Raw genomic sequence first — 18,703 nt, 5'->3', positions numbered from 1 at the left:
TTTCCTCATACCGTGCCTGTAGTCTACGAAGTCGTTCAGTTAGACTTACATCATATTCCGCTAAAAGTTTCATTAGACGCATACTACATCGCTCTTGGACAGCCTTCGACCCAGGGTTAGTCACCGTGACAGCTTGAACTGTCAGGAGTGCGCCTGATGTGCTCTGGCGCTGTATCTTCCGAAACCTTTATCGTTTTCTTCTGTTGGTTTGCCTGTCAAGGTCAAAGTCCTTATCAACCACGAATAACACTTGCACCGAGTGGTTCTTTTTTCGATCAGTCGTTCGTCACGTAAAATAATTCAATATTCCGCACAGGCGTTGGAGCTACAGTGGCATTGGGAAAGTAAATTTTCGTTTTCCTGTGACGTTGCTTACGTAGATAAGTATCTAGCGCGGTAGCAGTAGTCCACGCGGATGTTGTTGCCCTTCCTCTGCCATTTTTTGTTTAGTTTACGTCTTCGTATTATCTTTAGTATGCAGAACAGATTAGAAAACAGCACTTGAATGGGCAAGTAAAGACAAGTTAGACAGGAATGGGCAAGTTAGATTTGTACTCGTACGTTTTCTTCAGTGATATATCTTGTATTACGGAATAACACAGTATGAGTGCGTCACCATCGCCAGCATACGGTGGCCAAGACTTCCTCTGTATGTTTTTATCTCAACGTAAAATGGTTACATGTTTATTTGCAGTATTTTCCTGCGGAATAAAACGGGTGGTGCGTCTTATACGTACTCTCGCTTCTTCTCTATAATCTAGTACTTCTGTGAGGTCTGTCCATTTACATGGAAACATTTTCCAATGAAGCTACACGAGATCTATCCCGAAAGTTGAAGGACCGAGAGGTGTATGCAGCAACATCGGATTTGCATAATGATGCAGTACGTACAGCGTCCTACTTTTTTTTTTCTTCGGCGCTTTCTGCAAGTAAACTTGACTCTTATATGCCACTCTGAAACTTCGACTTTCACCTTCTTGTAAATCGTGTTTGGCTAAAGTCTGAGGCAAAACATATTTATCGAGTTTGGGTGAGTCTGAGTTAACGTGTAGTTATCGTTCTGTATTTCTTATAGTATGTATAGGTCTCTTGGACCGCTGTATTTTGTAATAAAATCGGCGGTGAAGATTTAAGCTCAGCGTTGGGACGTTTATGCCTTAAAAAAACACCAAAATACCGAAACACCTTCGCTGCGATCAACTTAGCATTCCGGACAGCCTTTCCCTTTCAAGGAAACGCTGACTGTAACTTACAGCAGTCGGTGACCCCATTTTTCCCTCTCTAATGGCCACTGGTGCTCTCGAACCCCTTGCAGCCGATCTTCTTTTTCAAAGCACGCGAAATCGTTCCACTCGAGCTCGGGCCACGCTTTTAACCTCTCTTCGTCAGCCTCATAACCGAACGGTTCAAGTTGAAACTCGCGGGAAAATGATATGCATAAGCCCTCGAGTTTTGAGTCTTTCGAAATGGTTCATTCCTCAGAAGCTGCACCCTATGAAGCTTGTTGCTATGGTTTGCAGAATGTGCATATGTGTCGGGCTTATATGCCAGATTTCACTGAATTCAGCTTCGTTCTTTTGCGGGACACCGAAGTACATTTCAGTGGGCACGTGGCAATTCAGCTCACTGACTCTGATATCTCTTGCAAGCCTTCATAAAAAAAGGAAATGCTGCGTCGTACTAATGTACTACCAACTTTTGCTCGCGTTCCACACAAAACGTGCCTCTTTTTCTTTTCCTACTACTTATTGCTAAAGGAACCTGGGTGCAAAAAAATTTCAAACACAACTAATGGAGCCTTGCCGGCCGGATTCAGTTACGGCGCAAGAACTTTCGTATGAAATAAAGGGCAAAGAAACAACAACCACATGTGCTTGAAAGTGTCCTGTAGTTCGATGCAATTAGCGTTGCCTGAGAGCTAAACTTGCAGAGATTAGATTGCCAAAACCTTTCTTGAATTTGTGTGTGGTCGGCATCTCCCAATCCGTCTGACTTCTCATTATCGTTTCTTTTTTTCAATTCAATAACTGTACTCCAATACATTTGATTTTCTTCGTGTTGCCAGAAAAGAAAAGTTACAGAAACTATGAGAACTGTCTGCTAAAGCGTCAGCATTCCTTGGTTCGGCTTCGACTTCGTTTTTGCTTAGTTTTGTTTACTGGCTTTTCGTAGCTTATGCACGTCTACCCCTGGCTTTTCCTGTGCCAAAGGATTCTTAAGCTTTAGTAGACAACTGTCAGATTTTCTCGATGCGTCGGGCCCTTTCAATGCGATCGTACCAATTGAGCCGGAACTCTGGGCACGAGCGCGCCTCGATCCACTGAGCAGAGTAGTCGAAAGCGAACGCCAGCCGCCACATTAGCGCGAGAGGCGTTGCCTGAGGGAAGAGTGCGTAGCCGCGGTGCCATGTGGCTCTCGCCGTCGCTTTTTCGAGCCCGTGTTATGCGCGCGTTCCTTGTCCACGAGAGCTCTCGCCTGCGTTCTCACTGCACCTCAATGGCCCAATGAGGGCCCACTGTTTTCATTGGGCCCACTGCACCTAAGGCCCAATGAAAACACGACAACCCCCCGAATCTATTCGCTTGCGCGCGAGGTGCTCCTCCCTCGAAGGACGCTCAGTTGCGTTCAGTTGGACATTGGGCCACTCCGAAATGTCAAGTTGGTCCACCCCTGAATTTGAAAGTTGTCCCAACCACGCATTTCAGTTGGGCCACGCCCACCCCAAAACTCCAAGTTGACATATCCCTAAATTTATGTTGGTGGACATGGAGATTCCAAGTTCGCCCGCCCGCAAAGTTAAGCTGACCGGCCCTGAAATTTAAAGTAGGTCCACCGCGTAATTTAATTTGCTGCACCGCCTAATTTAGTTGGCCCAACCCCACTTTCAACTTGGCACACGCCCTAATTTCGTTTGTCCCACGTTCAAATTTCTAGTTGGCCCACCCCCAAATTTAGTTTGGCCTATGTCTAAACTTCAAGTCGGCCCACCCCCTAATTTATGTTGTCCCACCCCACACTTCAAGTTGCCCCATCCACAACTTTCAAGTTGGCCCATTTGCAAACTACAAGTTGGCTCATCCAAAAATATTAAGATGGCCTACCCCCTAATTTTAGTAGGTTCACACCAAATTTCAAAGTGGCCCACCCACAAGTTTCAAGTTGTCACACAGCCAAATTTCAATTGACTCACCTCCGAACTTCAAGTTGACCAACCCCTCGAAATCGCAGTTGGCTGAGCCCTACTATAATCTTCCCTATGCATATTCTAAGGAGCCCTATGTATTTCTATGGGCATCACTGTGTGCATTTTCTGTCTCGTGGGATATATATAATGCTTTCGCATTAAAAAATAAAAACCTTTAACCGAAATATTGCGAAAATAAACGAATGTCTTTCTGAATCCACTGAATTATTTGTTAAAGTGTGCTCATCGTTTCTTCTCGTTCCTCGGCGATCATGGCCGTTTACCCTTGACGCATATACTCACGTCACTGTTCCAACTTTTGTTCCTTTCTGCTACAGTCATTGCAGCATCACGCTAAAATGACACCTTACCAATCCGGAAGGTTCCCCAACCTATGGGGTAAAGGCAGCGCGTCTCGCACCAACCAGCGTGGTCTGGGAACACCGGTGCCTCTTCTTCTCCCCCGGTGACCCAATTCCTGCATGCTAGCTCCGCCACCGTAATAGATCTCTCCTCCTCGCCACGGCGCTACTCTCTCCTCATTCTGTCAACGGAGAAAGTGTGGCCGCCGGCCATTAAAACGGGGCCAAAGGGCTCATGAACTTTATAGTGTAGCTCTAAAAGTTGATCAGAAGTCCTGTTGCACGTACGACGCTTTATCGCTTTGCAGTCCGTTTCTGGACAAGGCGTAGTCGTAAATCCAAATCAAGTCAATCTTACAGATGTGGGTGAACTGGGAAACGCAGAAAGGCATACTAGTCGCCTTCGACTCGTCCGCTTTTGAATTTATGCTGACGGTGCAATACGCTGAGCTATTTGCAAAGTGTGAATTCTGCGGGATTGCGCAGTCTTTAGCGCTCTGATCTCGCGTCTGTGGAGATCACAGATGTGTCGTCAGGGAACTCCAGCGCGGGCTCGTAACGTATACATTAAGGTGCAGTGCGCGTCGTAGGCGAGTCATCGCAAGACACCGACGCGCACTATGCGGTTTGCTCGCAGAGTGTGAGGATATGCTCGCCCGAGACTGGTAACATTGCTGCCACTGTTTTCTTTGCATTAGTTTTTGTATAATAAAGGGAACAGGTGGATGTCTCATTTTCCCTTTATTCATTACTTCTCTCCACCTTGCGGGTTTCCGCAGAACTACTACGTAGTTTTTGTATAGAATGTAAATACAAATGAATGAAATAATGCAGAGGCAAAAGCATTGCAGTAGAGCTATGACGATCGCACAGTGCGGCCAAATTGGATGTGCGCGCCTGTCTCTGGTGGTGATGACGGGCCGACGGTGCGCACTGTACCTTCAGTTATGCTTCAAGCAGTCCCTCGCGCGTTTCCCTCTTGAGCGTTGTGATCAGGAGTTCGTGAGGCGCGAGTAGTCCTGACATCTTAAAGTTGAGCCACTAGGACCATCTCTCCGAGGAAAGCAAGGAGTGACTAGTATCCGTTTCTGCTGGTGGCGGCGTCCAGCAGGTCCCGTACACTCTTGCAATCTGTGGTATAAAGTTCGTAAACAGGGATAAGGTGCCTCAGAAAGGCTGGCCAACGTTTGGATAGGAGGACCTATCTTCTTCAAAGGCCTTTGACGAAGATAGGTCCTCCTATCGAAACGTTGGCGAGCCTTTCTGAGGCACCTTATCCCTGTTTACGAACTTTATGCCACAGTGTGCTATTCCATCTGTCAGCCCCTTTCTTCTTTTTGGACTCTTGCAATCTGTATGGCTTGGAGACGGGTGGCAGCTTTCGTATCTGCGTGGATCACAACCGGACACAGCAACACCAGGTTTTCTGTGTTGGTCCCCGTCGTGTGGTGGGAATCTTGTGCATCGCCCTGTAGGCTGCGGAGGGCCTTTTCGACAAGTCACTTGTCGACAAGTCAGAAGTCACAGACGTGTTGACGTGGATGCGTCCGTAATCTCGCGTGCATGCTTGCAGAACACATTCAAGCTTGTGGGTGGTGTTGGTGCGCGTTATCCTGAGACGTGTAAATGACAAACGCCCGTATACGCGTGAAAAATAGGGTTCGTTTTTTTGCGAAAGCCGTTAGTTGCGTTGACATTCCCGCAAAAATTAACGAATGCAAGAATTTAGCCTGCCATACGTATTCAAAACCCATTCACATCACCGGCGAGTTTCTCATTCAGCCCATCGGAACTTGTGCAGGCGCAAGGAGGAAATCTTTATTGCCAACACCTCCACGGTAGTACAGATGAAACCTTTCAATTGCCTGCCGCATTATCTCGCACGTGCCTTATGTAATTCGACGTCCGGTTTTGGTCGACCAAAGCAAATCTAGGCGAATGCGTGAAAGGATGCTGAAAGAAATTTTTCGTGGAAAGAAAAAACGTGGAATCGCCAGTTTCCGTACGGTGCTTCGCGAGTCAAAACCAACGCGACGGCTTTGTGTCGTCGAGCGCTCGCACATTGGGCGACGATAATTTGTGGGTTCCGTGCGACGATAAAAAAAATAGTGTCGGTGCCGTATTTATAGACTGCGTCAAAGACTTGGCGCTTGCCACCGCTGCGGGCGATTTCAGCGTGTTTCCGTGGAAACCACGGTCTCGCCTTTTAGTCGCTTAGATGAGTGACGCAGGATGTTTGTTGCGCCTCAACGGTCCTGTGTTCGCGCCCTATGTCGACAGGTAGCTTATGTTCCATGTAAAAAGCGAATAAATTTTGCTGTCGTTTGTAGTAGCCTTGCTTAGCGTTGTAGGTTAAAAAAAGGAAACGACATCGATACATGCTAGCTCTTCTTTTGTTATCGCGTATGTATAGGAGGTACGGCAAAAAATATTGCAAGCATTAAGCGCCGCTTTGCTCAGTAAAACGATGGCGTAACGGTATGTCTCCTTCTCACGTCTACATGTAAGTACACATATCAAGACCCACTGTCATTGTCCTTTCGGTACAGGTTCAGCTTCTGGACCACCGTTCACTAAAAAATTCTTACGCTACAGATGTTTGTAGGAGCGTATGCCAGCCACTCGTGGTCCCCAACGTATTATTAGAGAAGGTGTCCGGCCGGCACCAAAGAGCACCTGCGAACGGAAAATTTTTGTTTGTCTGTTTGTTTGTTGCTTTGTTAGCTTATCTTCATCACGGAAGGTCGCTACATGCAACAACAAAAAGAAACTGAAGCGGAGTAAGAAAATAATAACAAGTAAATACTCGGATATATAATGAAGTAGCCGTGCGAAGCGAGTTGAGTAAATTTATTTATCCATGCCGTCGGAGCCCAACGCCCAACGCCAAATTCACAAAGCTATGCCATTGGCTGGCTGCCTTCGCTAATAATACGCCCAGCATCAGTATTCACTGAAATTTTATCGTATGAAGAATTTTAGCTTAAGAACTTTTCTTCTTCTCAATACTGGCCGTGCAGCTTCGAATTGAAGCCCGCTTAGATTCCCAATACGCGTTTATGCGTCTTTTTTTCTGTCTTTTTTTTTTACTCGAATGAAGTCGATACACGACAGCGGATTGCTTAGATTTCCTCAGATGCGCATATTGACGCTATGTTAACGCCATGCATTCGGCAGCTACTTGCATACCATATGCAAAGCTGTACGTGGACAGCTTCGCACATGACTTATTTATGGGGCAAGGAGTAGCTGGCCCCGTACTCGAAGGAACAAAGTCCAAGGAACAAAAATGCGCCGACAATGAAAATAGAAAGCAATAGCTGCTGGCTTCATCACGACAGTGGTTGCAGTTGGTTGAGTAATGAAAAGTATGAGTTTAATCCATAACGCGCTATCTGGAATGCGCGTTTGCAAAAAAAACACAAAGAAAGAAAGAAAGAAAGAAAGAAAGAAAGAAAGAAAGAAAGAAAGAAAGAAAGAAAGAAAGAAAGAAAGAAAGAAAGAAAGAAAGAAAGAAAGAAAGAAAGAAAGAAAGAAAGACAGCGATGTTGGTATACCTCGGGGCTCACTTGCATTGTCGCTTGTTCTTTCTTCTTTTATATCAACTGGTGCGTTAATTATCACATGTAAGAAATGTTTGTTCGCTGATTATAATTAGAGAGGCATTCACACACAAAACAACACTACATTACCATGAAGTTTCAGAAAAACACGGCGAAATAAAAGCTTCGATATATGTGAAAACCATACTACATAACATATGTATAAAGACAGAGTATACATAAAAATTATATAACAACACTCGTATGAACAAACGCATGTAGGTAAGACGGAATGTTTTACGTAAGACGCCGGGAGAATTAGCTGCTCTTTATTAGTCGACACGCAGAAATAATTGAACAGAGACGAATGCAAGTGGACGAAAGTACAACTTGCCACCGTTGGGTGTTGTTGTATCTTCTACACTCACTTCCTTTTTCCATATGATTTCTATGTTTCCCTTAAAAGAAAACCGCTCATTTCCCCCTATACTTTCCCAGGATTCCTTGGTTGTGGACTTGATGTGGCTAATAGTTAAGAAGAAAGAAAGGCTCAAGCAACTGTTGACGCTAAAGAGGAAAACGTCGACGTGCAGTGGTGGTTTATATTATTCGATGACTGAATGTGGTTCATATCTCGCCGTTCTGTGTCCTTGTGTCTCTTTTTCCAGTTCATTGTTAACTCATTTCGTATCTTATTGACGCGTAATTACGTCGACCTGGCCTTCTTTGACTTCAACACCTAGTTGGCCCTTCTTTTTTTTTTTTTTGAGAAAGAGGACAGATGGTCTAATCCCGCAAATACAGCAGTCTATGGTGCAATGCGGTTAATTTTCGACTATATTGACAGTAATTACGTCCATACCATTGTTTTTTTTACTCGGTGACTATTTTTCGCTTTTTGTGGTGCCACTGCGGATGCCACCTGCCAGACATCGTCGCCTCGCGCGAGCTCTCCTTATTCCAAGGGAACTCGCTTTATTTTCCTAGAGTGGGGCGTACATTGGCTTTGCCTCAACATGTCTATATCTATGGCGGTGCACCCTTTACAGGGGCATAAGGCAATCGGGGTAATCTTAAAGGGACACTAAAGTGAAAAATAATTTCTTCTGCATCAGTAAATTACCGTTCTACAACACCAAAAACACCGCTCTTACAACGATAAGACGTTTGGTAAGCCACAAAAAGCGTAAGAACGAAATACGGGTGGCGACGCCTACTTAAGTTCCCGCACCTGGGGGCTGTGACGTCTTGGATTTTGATGGCATTTTCTAGGGCCTACTAATTATATATAGCGGTACAGACTGATTACACTGTGTTCTAAAGGAACCAAGTATTAAACATGGCAAGTTTCGGGAGCCTTCATTCAGCCAACGCGGCCCAAATGCGAAAACATACTTTGGAATCCCTGACGTCACGCTGACGTACTGGCGCTGGGGTTTCGGCGCGAAATTCAAATACTGATACTTGGACCTTCATTTTCTCATCTAATATTCAAACTATTTTTTTTTTAAATGACTGCCTGCAGGGTTTTCAAACAATGCTTTATTAGTATAAACTGATTTATTGGTTCCCTTTAGTGTCCCTTTAAATTATATTCTCGCTAATTATGTCCGTAGCGCCCACATTACCTACTCTCCGAGTAATTATGTTTTTTTTTTTCTTGTTGAGACCAACGTTTTCATATCACTTGCGACTGGCTATGATGCTTCGGGAGCGCGAAAGTTCTTTTTTTTTTTTGAAGTGGTCGCAATATACCCAGATCCCACATATGCCCAGCCTGTGTCAAATCAACTAAAATACGTTGTCTTCAAGATCGAGCGCCATGGTTTCCATTTTTTTTTTCGTCTCACTGATGCGTGGCATATTCAATATTACATATGGTATAGTTCTGTGTTATTTTGGCTGTTATGTGCTAAGGACTTCGTACGCGCATTCAAGGCTGCAAATTGGTTTTATTTGTGCAGTTGCTCTCATTACGACGTCCAAAGCATCTCTCTGTAGAGCTAGCTTAACCAACTGGACTTCTGAACATTTTCTGAAACAAACATCTTTGGACCTTCGCCTCATCAATCGATAGTGCAGATGGCTATTCCTAGTTATTCGTTGATAGTGCTAGTACAGTTGTTGAAGAGGGACGGCCTCGCTAACATTTGGTAGTCGGGTTGAACGTCCTACTGTGCGCGCAAAATGTTCACTCTCTTCTTCTTTTCTTGTTGTATTCCCGCTTTCCCTTATCCCCAGTGGACGGCAGCCGACCGCATGCTCGCCTGTGTTGACCTCCCCACCTTTCTTCTTCTTACTTTCTCTCTCTCTCTCTCTCTCGCTGATGGGAACAAAGCATGTCATGATAGGAACAAAGCATCAAGAGACTTTCGTATAAGATGATCGTACGGTGTACGTATGTCTACTATGGGGAAGCAGTGCTGGGTTGGAGGTGCTATGTCAACTTGAGTGCACAGCCAAAACATGCTGGCACCGTCCTGTAGCAGACGACGGAAACACCGCAACATTTAGAACGACTACAAATGCGCGCCTGTATAGACGTTTAGGTTAGCCCAATGCTTCCAGCCAAATTTGTCGATTGACTTGGTGGATGCGGGCATCGCATGCCATGCTATGCCCCAGCACGCCTGTGTCCAGTCGCCGTAGTTAGCTAGAAACGTTTGCCTCAAGATGAACGGTAAATTTGACGACGCGAATTCGCAGCGTGTGCTACAGAAACCGCTTTCTTCCACTCAGTACACAGCGCATGACGGCGCTGATTCTGGCACGCGAAGTTCTTGCACTCCTTGCCCATAGCCCGCCACTTCCGCTGGTGGTCTCGCAATCTCGTTAATATTCTTTCTAGCGTAAGTTTGAACGTTCATCGTTCAACTCAACAACTGCCTTCGTAACGAACACCGCGCGCTTTCCACTCCCCCTTCGCAGGGTGCGCTCGCACTACCTGTGGTTCAAGGCGCTTCGTCGCATCCAGGATTCGTGGTCGTCCGAGCCGACCGGCGGCGGTCCGTGCCATGGCGTGCAACCGCTGGGCACCGTGTCGCTGTCGGTGAGCAACCGGGACGGCCGCCGCGCGCCCATGTCCATCGTGGGCTGCAATGGCTCGTCCAGCGTCCAGCCGGCCGACCAGGAGCTGCTGCAGTTCCCCGACGGGCAGACGGCCAAGCTGTGGCGCACGGGGAACCCGAAGGCCAACTCGGTCATCATCTCGGTGTCGCCGGCGCGGTCGGAGTCCAACGGCTCCTTCCACGTACGTTGCATTCCCGCCACCGGCCGCCCCCTGTCTCTTTCTCTCCCCCTTCCCGCTCTCCCTGAAAGAGTGAATCTTGCATATGTGGCCGGGCACGTACATTCAAAGAGCAACGAAAGCGGCTGGCATGTTACGAAAAAGCGTAGCGACAGACGCGAGTTTTAAGCCCTGCCTCGCCATTGGCTGAATTTTGGCTGCTCATGCTTCTGCTGGGCTTAACGATTTCTTGTTACCGAAATGTCGGGCTTCTACTCGACGTGGAGCGCACAAAGCTGTCCTAGATTTTTTTCTTAACCATAGCATCAGGCTATTGTCTTTATTGGTCACACTGTGCGTGTCATGTGATGCGTTGTGGTGTATATTTCTGTTCTTCTTAGTTTCCTTTGTCTTCTTCCTCTTCTGCTTCTTGTATGCGAAGCATATTACTAGAGCTCTACCCAGCTCCTCAGGCGCGGCGGTGTCGCCTTCAATACCACGTGACACCGTGACGTCACGGCAGAGGAGAAACGGGGCTCCAACTCGCGCCGTCGCTCGCGGCGTCGCCTTCAAGGCTGACCACGTGACACCGTGACGTCACGACAGAGGAGAAACGGGGCTCCAACTCGCGCCGTCGCTCGCGGCGTCGCGGCGGTATATAAGCAGCTGCGCTTGCCTCTACTAGACACTCACGAGGTGAGATGCCTCCTGGAGACAGAGCTGCTCGTTGGAATGAGAAGCGAAGGTTGCGGCGTGCTACAGAGACTGTTTCTAGGTGGCTTTGCTACGGCGCAGCGACTACGCGCACCGCATCGGACGCGGTGAGCGTCGAGCAACGCAGCGTTCGGCGCGACAACGAAATGTGCGCCTGAGCAAGCGCCGCACGCCTGAGCCGACGCCGACGACACCGGCTTTTCTGCGACACGAGCTCCTTAACGCTGTCGCGTTAAAATAAAGGCTAGTATGCTTCGCATCCTGGGCTTAACCTTAGCTAAGCCACAGCCATTTTTTTCCTTCGCCCTTCAAGCGGGTGAGCGTTGTTTCTCCTTTACGAGACACTTGTTCAGCTGCTTCTATCTCTCTTCATGTGGTGTTAACACACGGGGCGTTTTATTTACACAACAGATGTCTTCTGTAAAGAAAGTAATGAGCGCAGAGAACATAGCGCTCTTGCAGACGAGTTCCTAGTCGAGGCGTACATACGTTGCCGGTAATAACGTAAGCTTCAGAATAATAATTAAGGCAAATTCATTAATCAACTTTGTATTAGTATCCTAGCGGCATTTGTCTACATGGTTAATTTGGCGGCAGTGACATTTTATTGCACGCCTATCTTTTGAAAAATCATAATCTTTCATTCTATGCTAAATATAGCGAATCAGGTGCGACTTTGAAGATCTGTAAAAAAAATGCAATAAAATTTGACTGCCTTCAATTTCTCCATTTAAACAACTGCCGCTAAGGCTCTAATAGAAGCGTTAATAATTCAATTATTGTTAATTAGCCTTCTGAAGCTCAAGTTATTAGAGGCAAGGTATATCCGCCTCGCCTAGGGACTCGCCTGCAAGCACACCATGTTCACGGCTCTTACAATCTTGTTAAAAAAATCTGTAATTTCTAAAAAAAAGAGAACTCTGTATATTTAGCACTACTAATAATAGATATTATTGATACATGCATATAATTGTTTCTTGTGGACGATGCACGCGGGTGCCCCGACGAAGACGACGAACGCTCTCTGGCTCTCGAGCTGTCGGCTGAACTTCTCCTTGAAAGCATCCGAGCTAGAGATCTCGTCTTCGTGTGTCCGGTTACTTCGGTTAAAAGCGACATGATGTCTTATGAGACTCCAGTACTGTGTTACATCTGTTTGTGAAGTTAATTTTTTCACTTCTTGCGATTCGACAACGGGTACTCCATGTGCATGGACACATACGAAGTCCCAGACTGACACCTCCAGCACGTAGTATGTTCGTCACTGCGTATGATGGCATGCGGTCGAGTATACCCTAATAAGTGACCTCAGATTGAGGATTGATAAAATGCTGGAAGTAGCCTTTTGCATGCTATTAAGCTGCCCTACGCAAGATGACCGGCCTCTGGGTCACAGCAACATCGAGCCGAAGGTTTGCAAATCGCGAGTACGTAGTAAGGAGGAGATGCTGGTAATGCATGCGGCACCAGGTCGCGCGCTCCTGCTTTATTTCCCCTTCTGTGGCAGTGTGCCCTCTTGTGTGGGTCAAACTGAATTTGCGGCGAAGCGCACTTTCAATGCATCGTGTTGTCGGGTGACTGTCAACAAAGTGTGATCGCCCGGCTGAGTGCCAACGCGTGAGTGCCGATGGGTGAATGCTTGACATCAATCAAATTGTCTACCTCTGCCTCCGCGGCGCAGAAACGCGAAATATTTTTTCACTGACAATAGCTCACTGCATCGTATATTTTGCTCCCCTTTCCAGGACAGCACCAGCACTGCTGTAGCGGTGCCCACGCCGTCCGGCTTTAGGTCTGCCGCGGGATCTTTCGACGATGGCGGCGACAACAACAACGTCGCCGACGGGACCGCCGCGCCCCCTCGCGACGGGGGCCCCCCCGGCCCGGGAGCGGGTGGAGGGGGTCGCAGCGACGGCGGAACCGGCGCGGGCATGCAGCAGCACTTCAAGAAGGGCTTCCGGTTCGGCGGCTTCACCTTCCCGCGGCTGACCAACAGCTTCCGCGACGACCGGCTCGAGCTCGCCTACCAGCGTTACTCGCACCGACAGCGGCGGCGAGCGCTGCTCATCGTCAACCTGATCGACGTGTTCCTCAAGCTCGCCCTCCTGCTGGCCTTCTTCGCCGGCGGGTGGGGCAACGATCCGGAGATCACTCACTGCGCCCTGCTACGCTACCTGCCGTGGGTGTTGGTCAACGTGCTCCTCAGCCTGCTCACGTGCTGGAGGTTTTTCGCCAACAACTACCTCCACTGGGGCGCCGCTCTCATCTGGATCGCTCTCAACGCTCAAGGTGAGCCTTGATATCAGCCCTGATTTGGCTAGAAAGATGCGAGAGAAATAGGGAGGATGACCAGGACTGTGTCCGGTTGGTCATCCTGGGGGAAGAGGAAAGGGAAAGAAATTCGAGGAGGAGGAGAAGAAAAATCCATCAGCTTTTGTGGGCTAAAGTAGCTGGCGTACTGAAATTGTGCGCGCAGTGTCATATGCGATCGCTGAGCCCAGTTGACTTCAGCCGCCGCGGCAAAGATCAGATGGCTATCTGCAGCTTTGCTGAGCGAGACCATGTTTCCAATACCTTGTTAGGTGAAAAAGAGCTTCCGTCAAGCTGGCCCAGCTGGAATTACTGACAGGGACGATTTTCAATCCCTCAGGTTACCAAGAAACCGTACAAAAAATTCCGTACTACTAGCTGCCTTTGGATTAAAGAGCTGCTCCTCGTACCGCTCTGGAGAGGATATTCGGTATTGTGAGGCTTGAAGCAATAGGCTATAAAACATGCCTCGGCGTGCACAGTATAAATGCAACAGGTATCTATAGACAGGACCTGAGAAACCCAATAGTATTTGCTTTCATTTTTTACCTTAAAGCCCCCCTAAAAGGGGGTTCTACATGAGGAGTGTTACACCCCGTTTTGTAGCCCTTTTCTAACAGCCCTTTTTATATTGGAGGCGCAGCGATAATTTCTTTTTGTAGGAGGCATGGTGGTTCATAAGTACAGCCGAAGGCATGTGGCTGGCGCAGTAGAAGGTGTTTACGTTTGCGAATGACCTTTACGAACACGAGCACCTGGACCAAATAAGCGTGAGGTTATGAAACAAAACCTCTCATCACAAAGGGAAATTGCACGGAATGCTGTAGGAACGGCTTCCGTGCGGCTGACGTCGATCACTGTCGTCTACGTGCTCCTTTAAAGTCTGAACATCATGCGCCCAATTCGTGACTTTGAATAGCTGCAGCAACAGATCAAGAAGATAGCGCTCAGTATACTGAAGACAGTGTGTGAGTGTGTGCAGATGTCTTAGATAGCGCTAACCCATTGTCTCGCTATCGATCTCGCAGGGAGGTAAACCATCGCTTTATTTTTATTACGAAGGCTGACGCGTTTCTCAGTTTACGCTGTAAACCTGGTAAACCTCTTCTGTCCACGGCCGAAAGTGCCTCAGGCTTTTTGTTCGTACGTAGTTGCTTGTTTCTAAGTTAAGAATAATAAAAATAGAGTTCGCCTTTATTTGAATATGACCTTTAGAACACTTTAACTATCACTAGAACATAATGCAAGCGTTGACAAAGACACGGGGGTAGAACAGCTCCTAGGGGTGCAACATTTCCGGAAATATTGAGCAAAAAGAAAAGAAATACTTTTTTTGTTTTTGTTTTTAGGGTAAATTTTGCAACTTTCGAGAGAAAATCAAATTCTAGTAAAAATAGCCTATGTTTATTATTTCAGCAATAACATATAATTATACATAAATACGTGCGGCAATTAGAGAAAGCGATGATAATGGAATGAATGTCTTATTTTCTTCTACGAATGATTGCTAATCTGATAGCTCAGGAAAAGGTGACTCAGTGGGCGAGTCATTCTCGCTGGACACCTTCGCATTAGAATCGAACGCGGCTATTTCTACATTCAAATTTGATTGTACGTAGATTAGTTTTTTAACAGGTTTTCTTTTTAGCCTATTGCGAAGCTTGGTGGTATAGTAGTAGTTGTAGCACATTTATTTCTTGCATGCATACACAAGAAAAATTACACAAGCAGAAGGCCTTTATACGTCTGACAGAGGCTTCTGCACCTCTGATTCGCTACAGATGAACATGACTTGGACAAAACACATTTTACGCGTCAAAAAACAACATGAGCAATAACAAAGCGATTTTTTGCATTTATATATGCTACTAATTACGGACACTTCTAATACAGCAGTAAAGAAAGAGGGGAAAAAATACTGTGCCCTCTTGCGTATACGTATGAGGAACAATATAATTTCACTTTAAGTTTTGCGCAATATTGTTTAATGTTGATAAATTGTTTGTTTTTACAATAAAATTTTTTTAGCTTGATATTTATAAGTCTGTGTACTACCGCCAGAATTTAGGCTACATTCGTTAATTAATTCGTTAATTAATCGCATTGCCGGATATTGCATCGTCTGTTTTCCATAACTTGTCCTGGTGCTTGGCAGTCTTTGTGAATTTCGTCGGGCGGGATAACGCTATTCTCTATGCTTATTTCTATGTACCTCCTTTAGTAGCCTAAGATAATATATTTGACTTGCCTTCAACATTTGATGTTTATACGAGAACATTGATATGCGCAACCGCTAGATACCATCATGGAACTACAATGGTTTTGAACATTTCTAAACAAACACCAGTTGCTGTCTAGAAGCTAGAAGCATTACCGCCTGATCAGTGATAACGCTTTGCCACCAGGTTGACGGTCCAGACACCACTCCTGCATCGAAACGTCGAGGGTGTCCCGTATTGCACTACGTTTGAAAGCTACACAGCGTTTTCAAGACGAATCTGAAAACACGTAATGAAAACACTTGAAAACTGTGAACTGTGCTGTCGTATTAGTGTCGTCATCTTCACTTCTACAATATTAAGCTGCACACCCGGGAATTACAAGTGAAAGTGTATGCGCAAATATTTTTCAGGTACTAAAGAAATAAAAAAAGAATACATCGTTTTTTTTAATTTTGTAATATTTCCGGATTTCTTGACTGACCCTTGCATTTCTAGTCCGGGCACCTGGCGGCGCAACTTCAATTTAAAGCGCAGTGTTCGTAAATGTAGTTTTACCGAATTAAAGACAGAGGATTGGAAGACAGAGAATGAAACGCGTTTTTGTGTGGGAAGCTGCGACAATTGTGCAAGTTCTACAGGAGGGTGCCGTGTCTACTTAGTGATAACGATCGGATTAGGTTTCGGGGTCGGATATCTGCGATGAATACATTTTACCTATTGTTTATTTTTCATAGCTAGTGCTCGAGAAAGTAATTCTGTTGCGAATATTTCAGATATTTCAAATATTTCGCGTAGAGAGAGAGAGAGAGAGATTTACAGAAAGGAAGAGAGGTCGGCGTGAGCTATATCTTACTCTGGCCTGCTGGGGCGCTATAACGTAAAACTATTCCAAACTTTTCTATTCCAATTCTGCTATCAGCCCTCCGCGATTGGTCAAAAACTTTTTTCGACCACCCCCTATTTCACCTGTCTGTCACACGACGTTACAAAAACCGCAATACCTCCCCATCTGATATGATGAGTGCACACTTATTATGCATGATTTGACAGAAAAAAGAAAAACAGTTATTTCTGATTCGACCCCTTTTCGCCATTAGCCCTCGGCTATTGGTAATATGTTTTCGGGCTGCACCCACTTCACCTGCCTGTCACGCAACGTCACAAAACCGCACGAACTCACCGCGTCAAAGTGACGTGTACGCGATAAAGATGCATTAATATGCCGAATAAAACTGAATTTTTTTCGGAATAGTCGCAGGCTGCCCCGTTCCGAAAGGAATAAAAGATAGCTGCCGCCGATCGCTGACACGCTGGCTACTCGCACCTGCCGGAGAGCATGGGTGTATTTGCGTATAATAAAACTTCTTGCGTTACCGTGTAATGTTTTTAAGCACTTTCGACACTTTTACTACCTCATTCTGCCAACTCTTCTTTGCTGAGGGTCAATTTTAGCGTCATTCTTAAGCTTCCGTTGCATGCGGCCGCGATTTTCGACCAGCCACCACAACCTAAGTAAGGGAAAGCCGACCAATCGCAGACGCCGGCACCACCCTCTTCATCCGGTTACCGGTTTTCAGTGCACTGGCTCTGCCCTAGTGAATCCCTCTCCACTTGAACGTTCTCCTCGCCTCTTGTCAGCCAATTAGATACAACAAGCCGCTCAGTGTAGGCAATGTTATTCGTTTTTCAAGCAAACAAAAGGGACCTCCTATGAACGAGGAGAGCGTTTGATTGGTCTGTTTAGACAACCCTATGGGTGACCGCCCGGTGCTTGCGTCGGTGGTTACGCAAATTTGACGTCAGGACATTGGAATAGAAACATATTGGAATAGTTTTACGTTATAGGGCCCCTGATCTACACTGGGGAAAAGGGATGGCGAGGAAAAGGACTGATGATGATGATGATGACGATGATGATGGTGTGATGATGATGATAATTATGATGATGATGATGATGATGATGATGATGATGATGATGATGATGATGATGATGATGATGATGATGATGATGATGATGATGATGATGATGATGATGATGTGGGGAAGAGGTGCATACATAATAGTTCACAGCGCTGTGGTATCTCTAAAGCCTTGCGTCCAGGCCAGTGGTTTGCAGAAAGGCTATAGCAGCACTTGTTATCAGGGCTGCGCTGTTTACATTACGCCATCCACCTAAATGAAACTCGTCCGATAGCGGTCTCTCATGGATGTTTGCAATGGAAGAGACCAGTTGCTGTCATTCTTGCGCGTGCGCGGGGCACACGCAAGATCATGATCAACTGTTTCTGGTACCTTATAGTACTCACAGTTTGGGTTAGTATCACTGCAACCTACCAGATGTCTATACCGGCTGGTGAATGTGACAACCAAGGCGAATCCGGTGCACCGTGCTTGTGTGGCCTTTTTTTTCAGCTTGTGGGGCATACCAAATTTCATTTCTTGGTCCCTTTTACGTACTGCTTGTGTCGTCGATCTGGTTCGATCCAGTGTTACAACGCACGGTTGCGCATTTCGCAACGAAGTAGGGCGTTTGTGTCTCTTCGTGAGAGCAGAATGCGTACTTCAGAAGCATTATTTAAAGCAGTTTTCGCTTCAGCGTCTGCCTGTTCTTTCCCTGTCACGCCACAGTGTGAAGGTATCCACTGAAAGGTGGCATTGTGTGTGAGAGGAGACAATTTATATTGCCATTGAATAACATGGCCCCGTCTGAGGACAGTAAATCGTCTGAAGAGCTGGCCTGGAATCGCAGAATATCGTCCATGCGCGGGGAGGCTCCTCGGAGGGAAATCGAAGTGCCTCCCGGATAGCAAAAAGTTTTGCGGCAGTTGATGTTGAGCTATGGCTGTTTAGAGCACGCAAAGTTGTGAAGCAAGCGTGTCTGGTGCAACTGCAGCAAGCGAGTCGTTGCGACAATAAAAAAACAAAGGAGCAGCAAATGGTTCCGACGGCGTATGCAGTTTCGTAAGATTAAAAGGGCTTGCCAGAGTGTGTACTGTCCTATATTTACCATGGAGCAAGAGCTCTGCCGTGATACAGCAACTGCCCCGGGCGTACCATCACGCATTGCTTTTGTAGCGTACACTGAACGGCCAAGGAAGGAAGGATGGAGCTATACCCCATCTGAGCTGGGGTATAGCTCCCGA

At 46.5% G+C, this 18,703-nt stretch overlaps 1 protein-coding gene across 4 annotated transcripts in view; it reads left to right on the top strand.

The window, feature by feature from the left end:
* LOC135916881 (adenylate cyclase type 8-like) overlaps positions 1 to 18,703 on the top strand; it is a 729,759-nt gene that overhangs the window by 584,189 nt on the left and 126,867 nt on the right. For all 4 annotated transcript variants that reach the window (XM_070535961.1, XM_070535965.1, XM_070535964.1 and 1 more), the window contains exons 2-3: positions 10,017 to 10,338; positions 12,774 to 13,317. In XM_070535961.1, coding sequence (XP_070392062.1) covers positions 10,017 to 10,338; positions 12,774 to 13,317 — 866 coding nt within the window. The remainder of the gene's footprint in view (positions 1 to 10,016; positions 10,339 to 12,773; positions 13,318 to 18,703) is intronic.

The sequence above is a fragment of the Dermacentor albipictus genome, chromosome 3, assembly GCF_038994185.2.
Source record: "Dermacentor albipictus isolate Rhodes 1998 colony chromosome 3, USDA_Dalb.pri_finalv2, whole genome shotgun sequence".
In the NCBI taxonomy this organism is placed as follows: domain Eukaryota; kingdom Metazoa; phylum Arthropoda; class Arachnida; order Ixodida; family Ixodidae; genus Dermacentor; species Dermacentor albipictus.
Note: the sequence above shows the minus strand (reverse complement) of the source record. Positions and strands in the feature narration are given on the sequence as shown.